The following is a 23,000-nucleotide window of genomic DNA, read 5'->3' as shown; positions in this document are numbered from 1 at the left end:
CATTTTAAAAATTTACAGATTTTGGATGATTTTGTGCTAAATACAATTCATATCTTCTTCCATGACTGTGAATCAAAGAGAGTGTCTCACTGACTTTAATAAAAATGAGCCTGGAAAAACATCTAATGAGTCAGCAACATCAGTTCTTAATATAAATACTGTCTGAAACAGAAGAGAAAAGCTTTCAACATTAGTGTGCTGATCTTAAATTCACTTTTGGATATAGTAACTTTTAATAGTCCCATTTAATGGACAGATGCCCGAGGCATTAAATTCTCTACATCGAGTCATTTCATGGTTTTATATGATTTGGTACATTATATATCCAGTACAAGATGGATGTTTTTATTTTTTCCTGTATTTACTTTTAAATAGGGAATAAAAAAGTTACTGGAAAACTGACACACTGTACAGCTTATAGTACATACTGAAATACAGCTGATCTCTTTTAAAATTATCCTTATATAGCATGGTTGCTGTGACCATATCCTAGCACCTCTGCATAGGACACCAGTTTTATTACTAAGACCAAGGCATTCCTGGAGGTCTTTGACAAGTAAGCGGTCAATAATACCAAAGCAACTGTCATCAGATGTGCAAATTAAAATGACTAAGCACAATAAAAAGAACAATTGCTTTCAAGTGACACAAATAGTAGTTCTAGACAAGCTCCTGCTTGTACTGATACACTTGCAGGTTCTTGGACACATCTAGTCTGGTTGATTAAGGGCAACATAAATTAGCAGCTAGAGTTCTATCAAGCTCAATTTACATACTTTCTCAACTGCATTTTTAAAAAATAATAATAATCCTCCTTTCTAGACCAGAGGGATAAAAAGGTTTGAACAACTTACTACTACTACATCATATCTGGAGATCTCAAAGCACTTTACAAACCAAGTCTACAACACCTGAGGTACCCAGTTTACCTCAGAACCTGGTTCTCTTTACAGAGGTAGAATCTGGTCCTGTGAAGTGCTGAGCTGAGCACTTTATTTCAATGGAAATGGTGATCATTGCTACACAGTCAAGTCAAAGGTGCAAGCTGTAAGTTTTACTAGTAACCCTGAAAGAAAACATTAGCTATTTGCAATAAAGCTTATTCATAAGCTTAGCCATGTTCTTTTGTACAATATTACCAGAGAGATATATTGCCTGGTTTCTGAAGGACATACTACAACAGCTTTACCCCAAATAGATTTAGTGATATTAGCCTTATAATTGAAATACCTAGATTCCCTGGAACCACTGGTTCAAATCCCAGTACTGCATCCTGCTAAAAATAGCTACATTGAGTCCCATGCACTTTCCTAGGTGGGGGAGGGATTTCAGATTAGACCTTACAAAAAAGCAGCTGTGAATTTTGTTGGAGAACTGTGTATGTCCACCCTGATATCCTTGGTAAGTGTTTTCGTTCTGTTCCAGAAACTTTGGTTAATAGAAAGCCTAGTTTATCCCTATAAATTAGTTACCATATAAGTCTTAGATTTGTTGCTTTTGCTCTCCTGCCCACTCTTCTGATTGATCCTCCAAAAAATAAAAGCCCCACAGGATTTTGAGGATGTTTATCCAAGTAACAGTTTACTATACCCCAGAACTGGAGCCTTCACTTCTCTCCTCACATTTGTCAAGTGTTTAATAAATCTTTGCATAACAAAAAGAAAAATACTTCCATCAGAAATCCTTTGATACCCCATCACCTTTCCCAAAGGAAAAAGGTGTAAGGTGAATTGAAACAAAGTTGTTCATTAGACAGACTGGGGGATATTTAGTCACAACATCCAGAGGGGCACAGAAGAATAACGAAGAAAAGATAGGTGTCCTGTAACTGCTACTAACTTGGCAGAGTTGGGACAGATGCAAGATGTTGATATGAGGGCTCAAAACTGGACATCTGCTGGCATGCTTGCTCTATCAGTTCTAACATAAGCTTGGAACATGAGTGCCCTCAGTACCACCAGTTTCCCTTTTGGGAGTTTGTGTACATTAGTTAGGTCCCACCCAGGCCACTAAAACCAAGAGGACTAGCTACAATTAAAACATCTAGCCATACTCGGGAAAGCAGGGGTATAAATTAGGAGGAATGGGAGGCAATGAGAGCCAAGATGGAGGCAAAGGCAAAGTTGTGCAATCTTGGATATGACAGGGAATCTCAAACTTTGTATCCTTCTCAGAGAAGGAGGAGGTAGGGGAGGAAGGGTGAAACCATAAATTCAAAGTGCTGTGAGGAATTTTTTTTAAGCAGGGGCAGCATATCCCCTTATTCTACATTTCAGCTTACTGGAAAGATCACACATTTTCCTAGATACAGAAGGTTGAGATTTTGGAGAACGTAAGTTCTATTACATGGTCATTTTGTTCTTTTGACTAACGTCTCCTCTTTCTCCTAAGCCATGTGACATGTTTTTTGTTTTAAAAAAAGTTCCCCCTCCTACAAGTGAGCACATAATACAAAGTTTCCTTAGATTACCACCAAATCAGTAAACAATTTGTTTGGGAATTCCTCTCCATGCCACCTCACACAGTCAAGACTACTAGTCAACATTTCTTAAAAGATTTATTAAAGTATCATTTATCACAAATAGAGAAAATATACAGATTAGAAGCATGCAGCCATCATCTCCCACATTTAAGTAATTTCTGTGTGCATTTTTCTTGCATTCACAGCATGTTGTAAAACTTCAAATGTTAGTGCCAACTTCACTCTTCCTGAAAATGTTTCAAGGCAATAGATAACAAAAACAATAAGGTAAGATAGTGTGAGAAAAGTGCAAAGTAAAAAATATATATATACACACACCACATTCAAACCTCCCTCCCAACCTCTCCTCCCCCCCCCCCCCCCAAAATGATTAAAGAAAGGCAAAACACCCATTTTGCTGGTAGATCAGATTGTCTTTATGAACTACTGTACAAAAAAAGTACTCTACAAATTAAGGGCCTGACTTGCAGACATGTATGCCTGTGGCTAACTTTACTCATGTGAGTTGTTCAGTTGATGTCACATGAACTACTTCACTCACGTAGTTCTAATGTTTGCAGTACAAGACCCTAAGGCAACAAACATGTTTAAGACCATTAAAGAGAACAGAAACTAAAGCAAACAGAAAAAAAGTTACTGCCAGATGTGTTTTGCTTAGTAGAGTTATATCAAACATCTTTTAACAGGAAGATTTGCTCCTAAAGCCCTGAATATTTAAGCAATTTTGCAAGATTAAAAGGACAAAAACCCAAGAAGTTGGTACAGATGTTAACTAACGTCAAGTACAGTTGCTTCAGGCAGGTATGTAAGGAGGTGGGGGTTCCTTCTCAGGCATCTTCACTGCCATTTCATAGGTTGGCAGGACATACTAAAAAAACAAAACAGTGAGGTTAATTGAGATTGCAGAGGCTTTTAGGAGAGGCCATATCAACATGATTCTCTATTGCAGACAGATTTTAGAGTGAAACTCCCAGCAAATGTAATGCCAGAAGCACCAAAAGCAGCTTATTCTTCAGCTGAATCTAAATCTCAGCCACTACCTCTATTCCATTTTTATCCTTTTCTAGTAAGCAGTAAAGGAGCTAGCAGGGAAACAATTTCACCTCCCATCCTCCCAAGAAAAAAGGTCAAGAAACTGGAATTTTAAATTAAAAGTTGTTGAAAAGACATTTGTCAATATAAATTGACATAAGATTTTCCAATTCTGTGAGTGTTTGATAATTATGTTCAATTGTTTCTCTGCTAAAAAAACAAAACTATAAACCATGTAGGCTAGATCCACTTTGGGGGAGGATTTCCTGGGGGTGTGTGCACGCGTGTACGTGCGCGCACCAGAAGCGCAAAATAAAGATAACTAACAAACAGCTTGGTGTTGCAGATCTGCATTCCTGGCTTTGAAATACCAACTGACTGTCTGAAACTACTGCATTCTAGACTCTGAAAGTATGTTCACTTTGGTGAACTGAATTCACATCACCCTCTATGCTCACATAAATTTCATGCCACTATCTTCTCCAGTGGCCACTAGCAGCATCCAGTCTTGCAAAGCTAATGGAATGCTGCTACTATGTTTATGGGATAGTGGTTCCTGAACTATAGGAACAGTGTGCCCCAGAGCTCTCATAGGTGGCTCACAGAACAAAAACGTTCCGATAACCAAATCGCAGGGACTGAGGTTTGGGTCCTGATATAGGTTCTCTCTTATGAAATAGTTCATGGAACTAGAAGTCTGGAGAACCACTGGTACTGCTGCTGAGTCATACAGTACGCACTGTAACTAGAGCTATAATATATGTTAACTAATTTTATTTGCTGCTCCCAATAATCCTAAATTATTTCTCTACTAGATCTAATGATCACACTTCCACAGGAGCGTCATTCAGATGTTCAGGTACTATGGTGGTGGGGTTCATGTACGTACAGAGACAGAGATAGCACCTTGATATGGAAACTGATGTAACCAGATGAGTGTTTCTCCCCTCAGCTCCAGCATCCTCTCAGTTTTCCACAGTTAGTGCCTATATTATTCCATTTGTTTCTAATGGTGCATACTGGAACTGAGAGACAGAACTTCTGGCCAGCACTGAAGAGACAATGATCTGTTATCGGACAGCTAGTGCACCTGGATCGTAGTGCTCTGAAGTCCCATATCTACTAATCCAAAGAATTAAACCAAATGGAGTCTAGTTGATGGACAGGGGGTAGAAGCCCCACCATCTAGAAACTAATGCTATCCTTGTATGCCCAGGAAAAAGCAGAGGAAGCTCTGCTGTACTATTGACATTTTTCAAAAAGATCAGGTGCTGCAGGCCTTCTGGAAGTCCTGAAACAGCTGCCATTCAACAGTGGTCCTTTGTTTTCCCTGAGCAGTTGAGGCAGAGTCACAAAAATTCTAAAGAAATTTAAATAAAATCTGATGCCTCCAGATTGACATCTTCTGACCTATGATCAGAAAATTAAATGCATGATGCATTGTCCAACAGCCTCACAGAAATGTGAAATTAGAGTTCCAAAAGCATCTTTCATCTGAGGAATATTCTCATTTGCAGAGGCCTGTATATTACTCCATTCCCCGATTTGACTCATTTCTTTCATGTACCATCCATGGGGGCTCAGACAGAAGCCAATGCAGCTATAACTCAAACTGGTTCTCTTGAGGGGATAACATTGTTTAATTTTAGAAGTACATACGGACATCAAATCAATTTTAAAAATAACTGGCAATTTGTTCCTTTGTCTAAGGAAGAGACTTTACCTGTGGAGGAGCTTCAAATGCAGGGTACACGGCTATCTCAGGCAAGTTTCTGTTGCTGATGTATTTATAGCAGTTCCATACACAGTTAATTAGATAAGCCTGAGAGATGAGAGTTATATTTTAATAAATAAAATCAATTTGCTTTAAAAAAAATCAGCTGACAGAAGCAGTTGCAAACTTCTTGAGGTCACTGGAGTTTTTTACCCTCAGCAGTAAATATGGCCCAAGGTATTTAACCAGCTGGCCTTGTACATTAAATGTCCCCACCCAAATCACTTTCTTAATGAACAAAAACTACCAAAATTTCAGTATATGCTCTACATGTAGCTTACACATCTCTAGAGAACAAACATCTCCAGCACATCAGAGAACCATTTTAATCCCCTTCACCTGGTTGTAACACACCAACTCAGGGACTGGAGAACATGGAAGAGCAACACTGTAGTAAAAAGGACCTCACAGATAATTCCTTCACTGGGTCCCTGACTAAGCTCCCTCTAAACTGCATGGCCGTGCAGCTGCCTATTAAATGCCATGCAGGCACTCAGGGCTGTATTGGGGAGAGATACTCTCCCCAAGCCCCAGACCTGCTGTGGCCAATGGACAGGCACCCCTTCCCTAGCCCCAAACCTACTGTGGCCCAGGGGAGAGACACCTCTTCCACCCCCCCAGTCCAGGTGCTGCTTCAGAGAGCTGGAAGGGAGTCCCTCTCCCCACTGTAGCCCTGGGGAGCCCCACTGCACCCCAGACTCCTCATTCCCCAGAGCCCACAACCCCAGCTGGAACCCTCACCCTGTTCACCCCAACCCTCTGTCCCAACCCTAAGCCCTTCTCCCTCCCCCCACACCCACCACTCACTCACTCTCCAAACCCTTTGGCCCCACCCAACCACATAGATTTTGTGATGTGCACTAATATGGAGGTGATCTCAGATCACCTCCATATTGGTGCACATAAAATTCATTCTGCAGATGGGTGGGAAAAATTAGAGGGAACACTGGTTCCTGACCTGTGGGAGAGTATACAAAGCCTGAACATTAACATTTAATAGTTTTGGTGGGTTTATTATTTTTCTCACCTCCCCCTCACCCCCAAAACCATGTGATGGAAGGAGGCAGAGATGAGACTGTAGCGAATCCTGGCATCCTAGAGTGCTGGGAGATGAAAGAGCAGAGATTAAGGGTTTGGGGCTGACTTAAGTGCCCAGACAGGGGGCTAAAAGAAGCAATGCTGTGAAAGGCCAGGGAGAAGAGAAATTATTCTGTCAGGGATTGGAGTCTAGGAAGTAGGTCCCATGGGTGAAGGAGGCAGAGAGAAGGGGCACCAAAAATGTCTTAATAAAAAGGAAGCCACCATTCTCCCTATCCCAGAGCAGCAACACCACTGCAAAATGTAGAGGGATAGATTTGAACCTAGTTTTGTTAGGGACCTAAATTGGGAGTTGCTTTTAGGCTCTCAATACAGTTTAAGAACTTGAGGGGAAGAGGAAAAATCAAAATAAAAAACCCCACACACCAGCAGCTTTAACAGCCTGTCTTCTCTTATCTCCAGGAAACCTGATGCCCTTTTAGTACAAGTGTGTGGCTCAATCACCACTTATACAAAACAAATAAAAAAGTTTAACTTTATTTTATTCAGACTTTGATTATAAGCACCTTGGAGCAGGGACTGTCCTTTTGTTTGGCATTAGTACAGCGCCTGATAGTAATCTATATTTCAGGCTCCAAAGGGCTACCATAGTAGAAATAGTAACATTTGAAATTAGTGAGTTATATTCTAATAGAAAGAACCTACTCCAAGTTTGAATTACGTAGTTATTTGTGCACTGTTCAGGTGGCTGAAGGCAAAATGACAGACAGTTTAGTGAAGTTATGGCCCAATAGCCTACCAACGCATACCCTGTTGAAGCTTACTGAGATTTACATTCATGCACACATGGCAAGTGTTTAAGGCCCTGCTGTTGGTATGTACATCTGTTTTGTTCTGTTCAAAAAAGCTTCACTTGCAAGTTACTCTAATACAGCAGAATCTCAGAGTTACGAACCGACCGGTCAGCCACATACCTCATTTGGAAGTACACAATCAGGCAGCAGAGACAAAGAAAAATAAAGCAAATACAGTACAGTACTATGTTAAATTGTAAACTACTAAAAAATAAAGGGAAAGTTTAAAAAAGATTTGCTAAAGTAAGGAAAATGTGTTCTTGTTTCATTTAAATTAAGATGGTTAAAAGCAGCATTTTTCCTGCTGCATAGTAAAGTTTCAAAGCAGTATTAAGTCAATGTTCAGTTGTAAACTTCTGAAAGAACCAGAACATTGTTCAGAGTTATGAACGACCTCCATTCCAAGGTGTTAGTAACTGAGGTTCTACTGTATAGAGTTTCAAAGAAGACTCTAAAAAATATTAAGGAAAAATTTGCATTTGCTATTTCAATTTTTTTCCAGAAGACTTCCAGAGACTAATTTTGTTCATTCTGGTTCCACCCTTTCCACACCACTCAATGATTTTAAGACATGGTTGCACCCTTGTTCCAAAGTAAGGACTGCAACAGAAAGTCATAGCTGGTGACTGGGTTTGATCAGCTGATGCGAACACATGCATGCCCTACTCTCCCCTCTACTCTGACTAGCTTGTTCTTGTAGCTAGGCAGGGTCATAAAGCGTACATGTCCATAAATATATAGAGATCCATTATCTTCTGCTCACAAAAAGCAGCCATGAAGAGCACATGACTATGAACTGGCAGCTCTAGTTTTAGATGTACCAGCCACAGAAGTATTCCTTTATAGCATAAAGCCTTAATTCAGTTTCTTTCTTAAACACACTGGGGCATTTAAAAAAAACTACATGCATCTCCCCCACTCACATCACCACCCCTTTATATATGGGTACAGGGGCTGGGAGGGAATAGAGAAGGTCCAATCAAATTCAGGAACACACTAGAAAAGAAATTCAGAATGTGATATACAATATTAACTAGCAATTTTTCCCCACTTGTGTAAAGTTTAAAAACAAAGATCACGCATAAAGTGCTTTGTCTAATTATACCACTTCCTTGTGAGCTTTACTGCATACGGATGCAAATTTAAAGACAGCACTTGAAGGTTTATTTCTACCCCCTACTACACAAAAACCTGCTCTTTCTACTGCCCTATTCCCAATAAGCACAGCAATTAAAGAAGTTTAGGTATCAACTTCACTGTGCCAAATATGAAACTGAAGTCATCCTCCAATTTTAAAACCCTCAAAATATAATGCAAGATGCTTAATCCAAATTATGAATAGTTTGGAACTACGTATTAGTGACACTGCAATACACAAACTTTTGAAAAGTAACATTTGTTATTTAAATAATATAAAGTATCTAGTTTACCTTTAAAATGATAAATAAGGCAAAAAACACCAGGACAACGAACAAAAGACAGCTGGAGTCAAGTGCAAGGAGGTCATCTTTGTAAGGCAAATCTGGCTAGTTAAAAAGGAGAAAAAAAACAAACAGATATCAGTGTCAAAATCTGAAGCTATAGTCACACTGATGATTAGCTCAAACGGAGGGCCCAAATCTCCCCTTCATGTATTATTTATGTGAAAGAGCTAGGAAATGTCTCAAATTCTCACTCTCTTCCTCTAGGGATAATTTGTCCCACCTCAACCCTGAAGTGAGTCTGCAGGGGAACCACCAGAGAAAGGGTCAGCTGCAGAGAGGTCTTGTGCTTTCAAATCACCACCAAGTCCTTCCCTCAATCCCATGGCAACAATTCACCATGGACCACCTTCAAAAGCAGCTACTGACCCCACAATCCCACTCAGGAAGAGTGCAGAAGGAGAACTTATGCAAGTTTATGCCAACTAGGTCAGAATGATCTTGTGCCAGGCTGGCCTGCAAGTTGAGGGTGGAAAGCAGGTGTCCCCCACCCCTAATCTCCTACAAATAACAGAGGCCAAATTCTTTGGATCCGGAATTCCAGTTCCCAGGCCAGACCTGTATTTGAGTGGAACCATTATATTAAGTTAAGCATACACTTGTATACATCTAAAAACTGACCTGAGGGAGTTAATGATTTAAGTCATTTGAGTCTATGCCACCTACCAAATCTAGCTTGTCATTAGCTTTGTGCTCTATTTAATACCTGAAGGGGACTGAGCCTTTCTTGGACTGGAATGTCAAATGCTTTAGTGTATTAAAAAAAAAAAACACACACACAACCACAGACCACACTCCCCCTTATGAAAACCAAGATTGTCACCTGTAAATTAACCTAATTAACCAGACACTTACTAACTCATCCAGATAGTCTTTGATTCTTGGCATGTAAGTAAGAGAACTGATGGCAACCAGGCAACTGAGGACAAAGTTAAAGAGCTGGTAACAGAAGAATGGAATGAGCCAGCCCACTCGGTGCTGGGGGGGGGAAAAAAAAAAAAAGGAGTTTGTTAATCTGAAAGTCACATTAGCCAAGTTTAGAACCGAATGCCATAATATACTTACAGCAATTGCTCCATACACCATCATTGCACTTATTGTGAACAGGAGGAGTGAGATGGCGAAGAGAACACAAGCATTTTCTGAATTAAAAATGGGAAACAAAAGTTAACACACCACTTCACAGTTTTGGTATCTAACAGGCTTATAATTTCAGTATTTCCAATTTGAGCACACAAAATCTACCTGTTGACTAGCCACACCCCATAATCAGTTTATCCAACTGTTTTCACTTTGTTTTTGCACTCATAGCTACATTACAAATAAGCAACAGCAGTCTGTATTATAGTACCTTCCATACCATTCACCCAAACAGTTAATTTGGTTTTATTAAACCAATCCACAACAGTAATTGCTCATATGAAAATAGGACAACTTCCACCATACCTATAGCTTTAAGTTACTTGATCTCATAAATCAGTAGCCATTGAAACCAAATTGCTCTTTAACAGAGCATAATGCCATCCTCTGTAGAAGGTATTGCTGTTTAAGTAGCAGAAGAGGCTTAAATTCAAACGAAAGCCACATGGTGGTAGTATTCAGGCTATTAATGGGGGTCTGAATAATGAAGAGTCTTCTTTTGTGTCATGTAAATTGAGGACATACAATTGCCATCTGCAAACTACATTATGTTCATCCTTTTATTGGTCACATAAATAATTCCTTATTTTGATCAGAGACAGAAACTGATTTGACCCAGTTTAAGGAAACTGCAACAGAAAGATTAATAGCCTTATTTTTCTGAAGTGTTGATCTATACTTCCCATAGAAGACAAGGGGTGCTTACATGACTTCACATGGAAATTCCAGGTGCTCAGCACCTCAGAAAGTAAGCCCATAACAGGTCAGATCAAGAGTTTTGGCTCCCAGGTTTATACTCATGATACTACCTCATCCACTACATCGGCCTCACCTCATTCCAATCCAAACACATTGCCATCTTTCCAGCAATTTTTTTTATGAGTGGGGAGGGGGGAAGAAAGCTTACAAGTTATGGAACCATCAGACTATATAACTGACTAACCATGTGGTTTTATAGTCACCCTCATCTTTACTCTTCCATCTGTTCTTGAGCCTCACTTTTTGTATCATCTTGAATTCATATTATAAACTTTGGGACAAGGACTCTGACTTGCTTGTTTTTGTAAGGCATCTGGTACATTAAAAACCACCACACAACTCTATATACCCAATACTGGATTATATAATGTTACACAGTTAAGCAAATGATGAAGTCAAATACCTACAAAGGTGCAATCATTAAACCATAAGCTTTGCTACTGGCTCAATGATTGCATCTTCAGATTATACACACACCATTTATTTTTCTTTGTGATTCTAAAACAAATTTTTTAAGTATCAAACTATTTCTGCTATGAATTCTCTTTTAATAGTTTTCCCTGTGTACCATTTCATTCTTATTAGTTCTTTGATTGTGTCAAGATGACTTTAGTGAATCTGTCCTGCATCTTCTTCAAGTGTTCTTAGCATTCAAAGCTATTGAAGTTTTCTATTTTCAGTACATTTTGTTCTTACATAAGTTATTCAGACTCATGCACAATAGCTAAAGCTGGCTTCTGAAAAAAGAGCCATGAAGTCTTTGACGATCCAGATCTTTCTGGAATAAGGTAAATCAAAGTTCAGGAAAAGAGACAGCCAATTTGGTTTCCAATGTAATTTAATCAAATTAAAGTTACTGGTAGGTAGAAAAAGACAAGGATAGCAAATGTCTAATTGGAGACTACAGGTATCTGCCAACCTACAAAGTGGTAGAGAAAACAGCAGAATCTACCCCACAGATTTGCTTTCAAGTGTCTAATATGTTGAGAGAGATATGAAGTCAAAACACAGTATGTAAGTTTTACTTAAGAGGCTTTCATAACACTGATTTTTTTTTATTTTTTTAAAGCCACAGCAGAGTAACCCCTGACTTATGATAAGCATAGGTACACATTTGGCAGATGAGACTTATTTGAATAATGAATTACACAGTAGCAATGCAAGATGTACTAGGAGAATGCACACTTGCCCTAGTTTCTGCTAAGTAGTAATCTGGGCACTTTGAAGTTAGACACATACCAGCCATTCTCTCTGAACCATAGTAATTACCAATGACTTCATACTGTATGTCAACAGTTGGCACTGAATTAGGGTGGGTCATTTCCACAGTCAGCAAGATGCCCATCAACAAGTTCACCACCTGAGAAAGATATTGCAGTTACTTAAGTTATTTAGAGTTACAATATGGCAGATAAAGATGTAATGTGTGCTTCAGAAATCATTTTTCTGATGAGAACACAACCAACTCTGGCCTAGTCTACACAAGAAAGCTGCACACAGTCAACTGAAGGTGTTATTTTAAGCCAGTTTGAACTGGTACAAAAAGCTGGGTTGGACACTCTTGTCTTGGTTTAAGAGTCACCCCTTAACTTCAGCCAGTGCAACTTTGTTTAGAAGAGGCCTTTGACTCCCCACACCCTCCCACTTCAGATGAAATAAGGAGGCAGGGTACAAACTTTGAAACAATGCAAGGAAGAAGAAATCCATCTCATGAGCTGATTAGAAAGAGTAGAGTGAAACCAAGGAAAGAAAAGAAGGTATAAAACATGACACCGTAAGATACTTTTTAAAAAGGTGTTTCTATTTAATGCACCTAACTGACAATGTTACAATTAGATATGGCACAAGAGTAGTTTACAGCCATTCTACTATTCATTTAAATTGTAGGGGGCATAGCAGCACAAGTATTTTTCCACCCTAGCTAGTAGCCTTAGTGGAGGGAGGCAGGCTTTGGGGAGGGGAAATTAGATACTATTGGCCCAATCCACCTCCCGTGTAACTCAACAGAAAGACTAACTTCAATGGGAACTGGATCAGAACCTATATAAAGGAGGTCAAGAGAGGGGATAAATAGCAAAAATTTAAAATAAGTGAAGTCTTACCCCCACAAGATTCAGTAAGACTTGATTAGATATACTTCATATACTCATGGTTGTACGCCCAAATGCTTGATAACATTTGCTTTCTTTATAGTATTGCTGCAGCCGGCTGAATCTCTCATTTAAAGTCACTATTCTGGTTTAGAGTTACTAGGTCCCAGTGTTTCAAATAAATACTGTTTAACTACAGTAACTCCTCACTTAGCATTGGAGTTATGTTCCTGAAAAATGCGACTTTAAGGGAAACTGGATTTGCTTAACAATTCCCCATAAGAATTAATATAAATATGGGGGTTAGGTTCCAGTGATTTTTTTTTGCCAGACAAAAGGCATTATATACATTTTAAACAAGCAATTTAACACTACACTCATTGCCAAGTATGAAGTTTGGTTGAGGTGGTGCAGTCAGAGTGGAAGAGGGTGGATTGTCCAGCGCTCCTCTTGCTGAACTTGAAAAAACACATCTAGAGATGGTTGTTTTGCTTTCCTTCACGCCCCCACCCCCTTTGGTAAATTTCTTTATAGCAAGTCATTAGATGACCAACTCCCCTAATCACTTTGAAGCTGTGTTCCCTGTCAGGATCACCACCACTCAACCCTCGGCCCCCCCAATCCACCCCTTCCCCCAAGTGCCCACCCTTGACCTGCCTCTTCTCCCTCCCCCTTTACTTTGCACGCTGCATCCTTGCGCCTCCCCAACACAGCAAGCCAGCTGATTGCCACAGGCAGAAGGTGGGGTGCACGGTGGGAGGGGGAGCCTGCATGGCAAGTCCTTGCTCTGGGCAGGACAGAGGGGGGAGAATCAATCAGCTGGCTTGCCCGTGTTTAGGAGGCAGGGGGAAAGGAGTGATGACTCAGCATGCAGGCACCCCCCCCTCCTGTCCAGGGCAATCAGCTGGTTTGTGGTGTTCAGGAGGTAGGGGAGGGAGTGGGAGCCTGCGTGCCAAGTCCTTGCTTCTCCCCCCTCCTAAACACTGCAAGCCAGCTGACTGCCATGGGCATGAGCAGGAGGGGGAAGGTGTTGATCTGTGGGGTCTGCTGGCGGGTGGGCGGCACTGTGGGGGGGGGGGGGTAGGGCACATGCAGGGAGGCTGCCAGCTGTGGAGAAAGCAGGTAGCCAAACATAATAGTGGAGCATTGCATAACTTTAAATGAGCATGTTCCCTAATTGATCAGCAACGTAACAATGAAACCATGTTAACTGGGCCGACTTTAAGTGAGGAGTTACTGTACAAGGAAAAAAGCCAGTTTCACTGTGATTAGCCTAGAGTAAGATAGGTTTCAGAGTAGCAGCCATGTTAGTCTGTATTCACAAAAAGAAAAGGAGTACTTCTGGCACCTTAGAGACTAAAATTTGAGCATAAGCTTTTGTGAGCTACAGCTCACTTCATTGGACGCATTCAGTGGAATGCATCCGATGAAGTGAGCTGTAGCTCACGAGAGCTTATGCTCAAATTTGTTAGTCTCTAAGGTGCCACAAGTACTCCTTTTCTTCTAGAGGAAGACAGTTTGCAAAAGCACCCAACAGTATTAGATATTAGTAATTAGTTGTTAGAGTATAGTTTCTGATATTCATCTCTAATGTAAACAGGAAAAGTCAGTTTGAAAGCGGTTTCTTAGATGACAAAAATTGACAATTTCCCATTACTCATTCAGAAAGACCTGCCTCCACTGGGATGTATTTTTATAAAGGCGGACCAGGAAAGCGTGGGTTTGCAGTTTCCAAGTACTTAAACCGGATTTTCCCTTGTTTGCTGGTCAAGCTCTGGGAGTCTGATGCAATGGTAGCAGATTAATGCACAATTACAGAAGTCTTCTGTAACCAGAACAGCTCATTAGGAAACTGAAGTTGCTTGTTAAAATGTTAGACACCACAGTTCATACCAGTTAGATGTGCATTTCCCACATTTTGAAAGTTAAAATGCATTCGCTTAAGTTTTGGGAGGGGCGGGGGGGAGGGGCAGTACACATGCTGGTTAGTTTATCCATTTGCATCGTACGAGTCTGCTATTTTGCATCTTTCTGTACCTTTGTTCATCTGTGTCCTCACTGCTCTCTCATATTTCCCACCTTTTCTACTTTCCCATGATAAGCATCATCTCCTCACTGCTGCCAACACTGTCAGTAGTCTCACTCAATCTAACCCCTTCATACGGAGAGGCATTTTTAATAAATAATATTTATAATCAGGGTATCTGCACTCTGAATATCTATATACTAGGAAACTAGCTTTTTGGCTTTGAGAACTTCTTAACCCCACCTTCACAAAACTAAAAGGCTCATGTAACCATTGCCACTATTTAAGATTCAGTTAAAACTTAGGTTAGCAGTATAAATAAGCTTCACAATAATACATTAAAGCTCAGCTTCCATCATCCGCTATTGTAAGCCAAAGCTTTACAAACACTTCAGTTGTAACACCTAAAGTAAATCAGTGGATTTGCACTCAAAATGCTCATTTCTAGTGCATTAGAATTCAGAAGTCATTACAAAAGCAGGTCAAAATGTGTTTGTAGAGTCATGATTCCAGTATCCAAACACTACTCAACTGGGACAAGCGGTCAGATAAGTCCTAATATTTCAGTGAAAATTACCTTTGGTTTCATTAACTGCATTCTAAGTATTGTAGCTATATTTTATTTTGTCCACCCAAACTGATGCAAGGAGGGTGACAAAGATGGGGAGTATGAAGTCTTACAGATTTTATTTCTGATCAAGACTGACATTTGGATTTTGGACTCTTTGTGACTAATAAAAAGTCACAACCCACCCATCTCTCAAAAATAAAATATAAAAAAAGTCTGGTGTGGTGATTCTATTTGTACTGCCAATTGAGACACCCAGATTAGATTTCTAGCCCTATTTTCTTGTTACCTAAAAAGTCAGACTGGGGGTGAACTACATCTACTGGGATAAGGGAATGACACAATGCTCAACAGAAGCTTTTCAATTAAGGAACACGAATGTCTCCAAATGAAGAGTCCAGTCTTACCCTCCCCATCTGAAAGAAGGGTAGCTTCTGTTAAGATGGAGTTGTAATAGCTGTGAGTCACTGTATGTTCTGGACTACAAACATGTTCAGCCATGGAGTCCACACACTTTAGGCCTGGTTATTAAACTGAACATTTTTAGGTCAGGTGGGAAGGGAGCCAGAAAACTACTGCAGGCAGCATGCGTGTGGAATCTATAGAACTGAAGGACGACCTCATCCAATTTTATTATTGCCTCCCTTGCCCCAGTTTGTGGGTGTTGAGGAAACACTTTGGAATGCACAGCAGCTTCCCTACCCTATTCTCGCTAAGGAGTAAAAGAGGCTCAGTTTTGTGTTCAGAGCTATATTATATTAAGATGAAATCAAATTAATTTCATACCTAACACTTTAAGACATTTTGTTTTTAAAAAGTGGTATTTCACTCTGTACATGTATTCAGAACCACCACCAGTCTCAAAATAAAATAGTCTGCACATATACATAGCTCAAGAAAAAGATGACTTACCTATATTTTTACACTCAGAAGCCAGTGGATAACAGAAGCTATTAAAAATGCAGCAGTTCCCACAAACTGATATGAGGTATCAGTTTCTCCTTCTACTTAAAAGAGGAAGGACAGTGTGGTACCTTGACAAATGCCGACTTATTAATGGATACTATGGTCTCACTCTTGGGCCAGTGTTTCCAGTTCCTAAGCAGACAAGTACTTCACTTTCATGGATCAAAAGACCTAAATTTTAGGTTCCTCCAAGCATCAGATTTACCCCATGATAACATAAGTAACTAAGTTAAAAAGTGAGGGTTCTTATTTTCCTATGAGGCAGAAGAGAAAGAACCTTCTACTCCTCTTGCACTCCCCTCCACCTCTCCTTATTTAAAAACTAATTTTCCCCTCTTAAAAAAAGATTTTCCACTGCATGCATCCAATGAAGTGAGTTGTAGCTCATGAAAGCTTAGACTAACAAATCTGGGCATTAGGTGCCACAAGTCCTCCTTTTCTTTTTGTAGTTATTTCCCTGCATCTCAGACCAAAAAAACCCATGTTTGAAATAAAAAAAATATTTTTGTAAATTGTTAAGATTTGCTCATTACTGAATGCAACTGAACCTTCAGAAGCGGAGAAGTTTAACTAAACAACTGGATGTTCACTAGAGGGCTCAGACGAATCCTAAAAACCAGGTAGTAACTGCATCACTGACTGAATCACCACAGCTTGTTGCCAAAAGGAGATAGCATTGTTTCAGTGGGAGTAGCCATTATTTTTAGTCTGTTTATTGATCCCACCAACACAATAAATATATGTTTCCTGTCTCTGGAAGCTGCATGCCCACTGAGAAAGCCTGTGGGAAGAAGGAGCTTTAAAAGCTACATCTTATGATCATTTGGGGGGGAAGGGAAGGAAAGCCTCCTAGCTGTCACAAATGGTTATTTATAGGGAACTATAATGATCCTGAAACTCAAATTACTACAAATCTCCCAGGAAAGTCCCTGGGCATTGTTAAATATCTAGGTGGTGGGTAGGAGAATTCAGGCCCAGATCTTCAAAATGTATTTAGGCTTCTAATTTAGACAGATTTCAATGAAAGTTAGGAACCTAAATAGCTTTGAGGATCTGGGCTCCACTTCCTAGTGAAGAAAATAGTAAATTTTAGAACTAGACTTCCGAGAGCAAATGTTTTGAGTATTTGTTTACCATTCACTTATTCTGCTTTTAGGCATCACCTTTGTTTGACATATATCCATACTGGTTAAGTCCCAAACTACCTAAAACAGTGGTCACCAACCCAGTTGATCATGATCGACTGGTCGATCCTGGAGACTCTCCCAGTCGATCGCTATCTCAGACTCCTAAAAGTCTGTTGGCGCAACAGGGCTGCTGCTAAGGCAAGCTCCCTGCCTGCCCTGGCCCCGCTCCGCTCCCAGAAGCGGCCAGCACATCCCTGCGGCCCTGGGGGAGGAGGGGCAGTGCACCCCCGCAGAGACGTGTAGTGCACAGAGCCATGTTGTCCCCCTCCCCCCGCCAGGGTCTGCAGGGGCACCCTGACCCCTTCTGGAAGCAGCATGGAGCCAGGGCAGGCAGGCAGCCTGTCTTAGCCCTGCTGCGCTGCCAACCAGAGGGAGCCTGCACCCCAACCCCTTGAGCCTCCTCCCAGAGCCTGCACCCTATACTCCCTCCTGCACTCAAACTCCCTGCCCCAGCCCAGAGCTCCCCGCCACTGCAAACCCCTCAGCCCCAGCCCAGAGCCCACACCCCCTCCTGAACCTCAACCACCTGCCCCAGCCCAGTGAAAGGGATTGAGGGTGGCAGAGAGCGAGCAAGGGAGGGGCAGGGGAGATGCAGTGAGTGGAGCGGGGCCTTGAAAAAGGGTAGATCCTGGGTTACCCTTAAATTTAAAAAGTGATCTTGTGCATAAAAAGGTTGGCGACCACTGACCTACAGTGACTTCTAGTCTCTAGACAGATTACCAGAATAGAGAGAGTTTTCCTCATTACAGCCATTGAGGAAGTATAAAATCTGAAACAAAGTTTAACACTGGAAGAACAAAGAATGTCAGAAGTTAAGAACAGCTTGTATTTCAACTCTATTATAATTTGATCTGACAGCACCACCTATAATGAAGATTGCCTGACACTTTTCATTACAAGACCCTCAATTGCCTTTAAAATTTGCCACACCAAACGCTTGGATTTAAGGTTTTCCATGCCAGGTATCTGCAGCTCCAGGCTTTGGAGCAAGGATGTTGCATTATTGGCATGGATGTGCTTTTTGTAAGCCTCAAGGAAATTTGAGGTGTGATGGGAGTAGAGGGGGAAGAAGCAAGAGCTTGGGGGGGGGAGGAAAGGAGGTGAAGAGGGGGCAGGGGAAGACAGACAGAAGCAGACAAGGACATCCTACAGGAATTGAGACAGAAGGAAGGGATTATAACCACTAGAGCAGAGGTTCTCACATAGGGGTGGGTGTGAGAAATTTAACAGACACAAAGAAGGGGGACCCTAATCAAACAAGTTTGAGGACCACTGCACTACAGTACACTTCTCTCCACAACCTGGAATGGAACCAAGCAGTCATGGTTCTCTACACTCCTTTGCTGTCAGCAAACAGCTGTGAAGCCCACAAGCAAAATGTTGATTGCCCCCACACTAGTGGCTGGTACACACTGAGGATGACAATTAGCTAAGGTGCCAGAGGTGATGGGGATCGAAAAGGTCCAAACTCCACTGATGACCCAAGTTGTAGAACCAGACTGCCCCCCTTCCCCTCATGACAAAAAACCATCCAGAAATTCTAGGAAATTAGGAAATCTAGAAACAGATACACCAAGAAGCAATTTTGACAGGAACTGCCATTTTAGCCCTTCTGTCTGTATATTTTCTCCCACCCATATTTTCAGTTCCTCATTCTCTCTGCACACTCAACATTTTGTATTAGTACCCCAAGCTTCTTTATAATTTTCCCCTCATACTCTCTCTGACCCCCCCACCCACTTCCACTATCTGCTCTTCCCACCCGTCCTGCAATGCCAGCCTCAATGACACAGAGGCTGGAGCAACAGTTCTGGGCTACTGTTTTCCATTTCCTCCCCCAGCCCAGAAGTTGGGTGAAGGACTCAGATTACACCTCCCAGGAGACTAGTTACTTCATAACCCTACTTAGCTCACTCCACAATAGTTTCTCAAGCCCCGGCCCTAACTTTTAGTAGCGTCTTCAGATCACCGTCTTATTCGTGACACTGCCTCACCTCCCCCAACCCACATCCAGAGCAGAGGTCCTACCTGTCTGACCAAAAGCACCAGAGACTGTTTTGGAAGGGCAAACAAATGGCAAATTGACAATATTGGCATCTATTCCTCCTCCCCTCCTAGATTTCATCAGTGTTCCTGAGAGATCTGTCGGTGGCCTTTTCATTCTCATTTTCTCTTGAAATCTGCACCTATTTTCAGAGCTTTATCAGTATTACCCTAATATTTAGGAGCACCAGTCATGGACCATCTGTTGAAACAGATGAAAAAATCTACATAAAAAAAACAAAAAACAGACAGAGGAATAGAAGAAAACAATGAGGCAATATTGATCAGCATGAGAGTCAACGATATCAACACACCAACTGCCAAACCACTGTCAAGTTTTTGTAAGCATCTCAGCAAAGGAAAATAATGCATTAGTTTTGCATTTTTTATTGGAAACCTCTCCCAAGCATGATGCGCAATATGGAGTAACCACAAAGGTGCTTTCTGGAAAATTTAACAAGTGGCTGACTGACAATAGCATCACTAGCTGGTTGGAGGAGGGGAAATTTACATTTTGATAGCAAAAGATGACAAAATGCATTTAACTTGTCCGGTATTATAATCTTTTAGCCACTCTTTAAAAAAAAAAATACTTACTGCTAGCTCCCTATCACCTCCTGATGAAATTTAACCTCTGGCATAACTTTCATAACCCTTCACAATTTAGCTGTCTCTTATGTGTCTGCTCTTTCCCTTGTGTCTCCTTCACTGGTTTCCAATGCTTGCTTCACTCATGGTAGTTTGCTCACAGAGTGACCCTACATGTCCTTTTCCTTTCACCCACTTACGCATATTTTCACGCTGGCTTTTTTGGAACTCCCATTCTGATCCTGTCCACCAAAACATCCACTCCCTCCTCCAGGGCCCTACTCAATCCTTAATTCTTCAAGGTTTATATGCTTCTAGACATTCATTTTAAAAATCTCATCATGCTCGCAAATGTTACATCCTAGTCATTCAAGCAACCACACAATCTTACTGTCCTACCCTCCACCTACTCAGACCGCCCCCCCCCCCCCGTGGGTCATGTCTCGCGGTTATCATTTAGTAAGACAACGTATCCAGAGTTGCTGGGGACACAGAGAACAGTCCCTGCCCCGGGACACCTCCACTAAGAAACAGGCCAGAGAGTAGGGTGACCAGATTTTACGGGGACAGTCCCGATTTTTGGGTCTCTCTTATATAGGGTCCTATTACCCCCGTCCCGATGCTCCGCACTTGCTGTCTGGTCACTCTCCGAGAGCAGCACGAGGGGCTCAGGTGAGTGAACAAGTGCGGCGCCACTTTTTCCTCCTCCCGTGAGGTAAAGCGATGCGGGGGGCGGAGGGTCCCCCGCACTCTGCGGGAGCGGCAACCCGGGGCCCTGCACAAGCAGCGAGTCCCCGGGGGCGGGGGGCCTGAACGTGAACAGGGCCCGGCTGGCCCGCAGCGACTCTGGCCCCGCCGGGCGCCGCCCAGCCCGGAGCCTGGCGAGACGCGCAGGAAGAGCTGGGCGGCGACTGGCCGGGGCAGGGGCGAGGACACAGGCCCCCTCCCGAGGCAGGAGGGGGGCGGGGGCGGAAGAAGGCCGGAGGAAAGAGAGGATTTCACGCAGTTTCACAAAAGGACTAGCCACAGCATACAGGCCACCAGGCACCGTCCGCGCACCACAACACGGGCGACCACGTCCCCGCCCCAGGCACGCATGCGCTGTACTGCCTACTCCTCGGGTAGCCTGCCGGCCCAGCAACGGACGAACTCCACACGCATGCGTAGTGCGAGACACAGGGAGAGCGCCCCCTCTCCACCGCACAAGCGCGCTCAGGCTGAGGGAGCCCCCTTCTTTCCCCGCGGGGTGCGGGGCCTCTTACCATGTACCACGTCCCCAGGATGATGGTACCGGTACGGACATGGCAGCAGCCGCAGCAGCGGGTGCTGTAGAAACGGCCCCGGGCCCGGCTCCCCTTGAACGTCATAGCGGCGGCAACAGCGCTTTTTCCTCACACGGGACACTCGCTCGCTGTCTCAATCAACGAGGCCCTTCCCCCTCTCCTGTGGAGGAGAGAAGCGCCGTCTCACCGCCGCTCTGGCCAATCAACGGCGAACAACGGGGGCGCGGCGGAAGAGGGGCGGGGCGTTACCACGGCCACGGGCGATTGGCAGCCGACTCCGCCAATCGTCGCACAGCATCTCTAATGCGGATCAGCTGCCTCCGGAAAAGTTCATCAGCGCTCCTGGAGAGCAGCCAGGAGCGGAGCTCGGAGGGAAGGGGCGGGGCTTGCCTGGGAGGGGGCGGGGCCCAACAGGGCAGGGAGGGGATACCTGCATAAGGTGAACTCACCTCGGCAGGGGGAGGGGCTCTGTGGCGGGGGGGGGGGGCGAGGGCAGCTGGGATGCAGGTGACTGGTCCTGTTGGTATCCAGGAAGTGGGCGGGCGGAGCCGCCTGGGCGGGGCAGTGACTTTAACTCCAGCCCCTGGATCCAACAAAGGGGACGCGGGTACACAGCTGTGCCCCGTTCCGTGCACACAGGTATTCTCTACGTGGGAGCCATGCCACCCCGAGTCTCGGCAGCACCAATCCCCGTCTCCCAAAAAGGCTGAAGGTGGTTCCTTCAAAAAACCCAGCTCCTTATTTTATTAAATAAACAAGTAACTGCTAATGTAAATGTTTATCAGAGTCAATCACATTATTTGATGAAATGTGTAAATATTTAATCTTACAGAAAGATAGTGGAAAGAGCGGGGCTTTGAGTGTGGACTGGACTTTCCTTAAAATGGACACAAACTTTTAGAGTAAAAGCAAAATATGAATACTGTATATCATAGAAAGGAAACCCTTTAAATAAATTACCCCACAGGGAAAATGTTTCTGTAAGTGACTTGCAAGATAAAATTCTAGCTTCACTGAAGTCAGTAGCAAAACTCCCACTGAATTTAATGTGACCAGGATTTTACGTATAGTTTATTAGGAAACTAACCTTTCCACTGAGATAGACTCTTTTGGAAAGAGAGGGGGGAAATTATGTTGTTCTGAGTTCAGGTATCTCTTGCTTCAAATTCCCTCATAAAAATCAATTGCTCACATCAAAAAAAAGAGACTAATTCTGGAAAACTTGCATTTTTTTTAATGTTTGTCCAAATAAAATGAATCACATTGAACTTTGTGGCTTTTTTATTCTTTTTTTACTGATCTAACACTGTCACCTTTTGAGTCCTTTAATGTGATACTCCAATCCCATATACTTTATGTAGTTAGATTATTATACCTTGCCTTTTACTGGTAAGAAGCCATTTAACTCATCTCCAAACTACTTACAACAGCTGGATCTGAAGGTGAGGGTTAGTAGGCAGGTGAAATACGAAGTGAGCTGTAGCTCACGAAAGCTTATGTTCAAATAAATTTGTTAGCCTCTTAAGGTGCCACAAGTACTCCTTTTCTTTTTAGGTGAAATATGGGAGTTTTAGGTATAGGGAACGTACGACAGAGGGTCATGTAAAGCTTTAATTAACATGAGGTTGGATGCCTACTTTATTCACCATATCTTCAGGATTTTTGGATGTGACACATCACAGAAAAATT

General features: G+C 42.5%; 1 protein-coding gene across 2 annotated transcripts; it reads right to left on the bottom strand.

Moving 5' to 3' along the window:
• Positions 1-2,540: 2,540 nt before the first annotated feature.
• On the bottom strand, positions 2,541-21,527 carry LAPTM4A (lysosomal protein transmembrane 4 alpha). 2 transcript variants are annotated; one of them, XM_048845595.2, is made up of 8 exons: positions 21,291-21,527; positions 11,800-11,920; positions 9,727-9,803; positions 9,517-9,639; positions 8,611-8,706; positions 5,238-5,336; positions 3,260-3,350; positions 2,541-2,709 (listed from the first exon to the last, which is right to left on the bottom strand). In XM_048845595.2, the coding sequence occupies exons 1-7, from the start codon at positions 21,393-21,395 to the stop codon at positions 3,276-3,278; spliced, it is 696 nt and encodes a 231-aa protein (XP_048701552.1). In that variant the 5' UTR covers positions 21,396-21,527; the 3' UTR covers positions 2,541-2,709; positions 3,260-3,275. The 2 variants fall into 2 exon arrangements, with proteins under 2 accessions (XP_048701552.1, XP_048701551.1); XM_048845594.2 differs by having other exon boundaries at positions 2,541-3,350; positions 21,291-21,526.
• Positions 21,528-23,000: the final 1,473 nt, after the last annotated feature.

Source organism: Caretta caretta, chromosome 3 (assembly GCF_965140235.1).
Source record: "Caretta caretta isolate rCarCar2 chromosome 3, rCarCar1.hap1, whole genome shotgun sequence".
NCBI classification, from domain to species: domain Eukaryota; kingdom Metazoa; phylum Chordata; order Testudines; family Cheloniidae; genus Caretta; species Caretta caretta.
The sequence above is the reverse complement of the archived record's forward strand: the minus strand, read 5'-3'. Positions and strand labels throughout refer to the sequence as shown.

Excerpts from the sequence above, each read along its gene's own strand:
- LAPTM4A (XM_048845595.2), bottom strand. The coding sequence starts at position 21,395 with ATGACGTTCAAGGGGAGCCGGGCCCGGGGCCGTTTCTACAGCACCCGC. Across the intron at positions 11,921-21,290 it reads TCCTGGGGACGTGGTACATG|GTGGTGAACTTGTTGATGGG; the intron begins GTAAGAGGCCCC and ends TATCTTTCTCAG. Across the intron at positions 9,640-9,726 it reads TGGTGTATGGAGCAATTGCT|CACCGAGTGGGCTGGCTCAT; the intron begins GTAAGTATATTA and ends TCCCCCCCCCAG.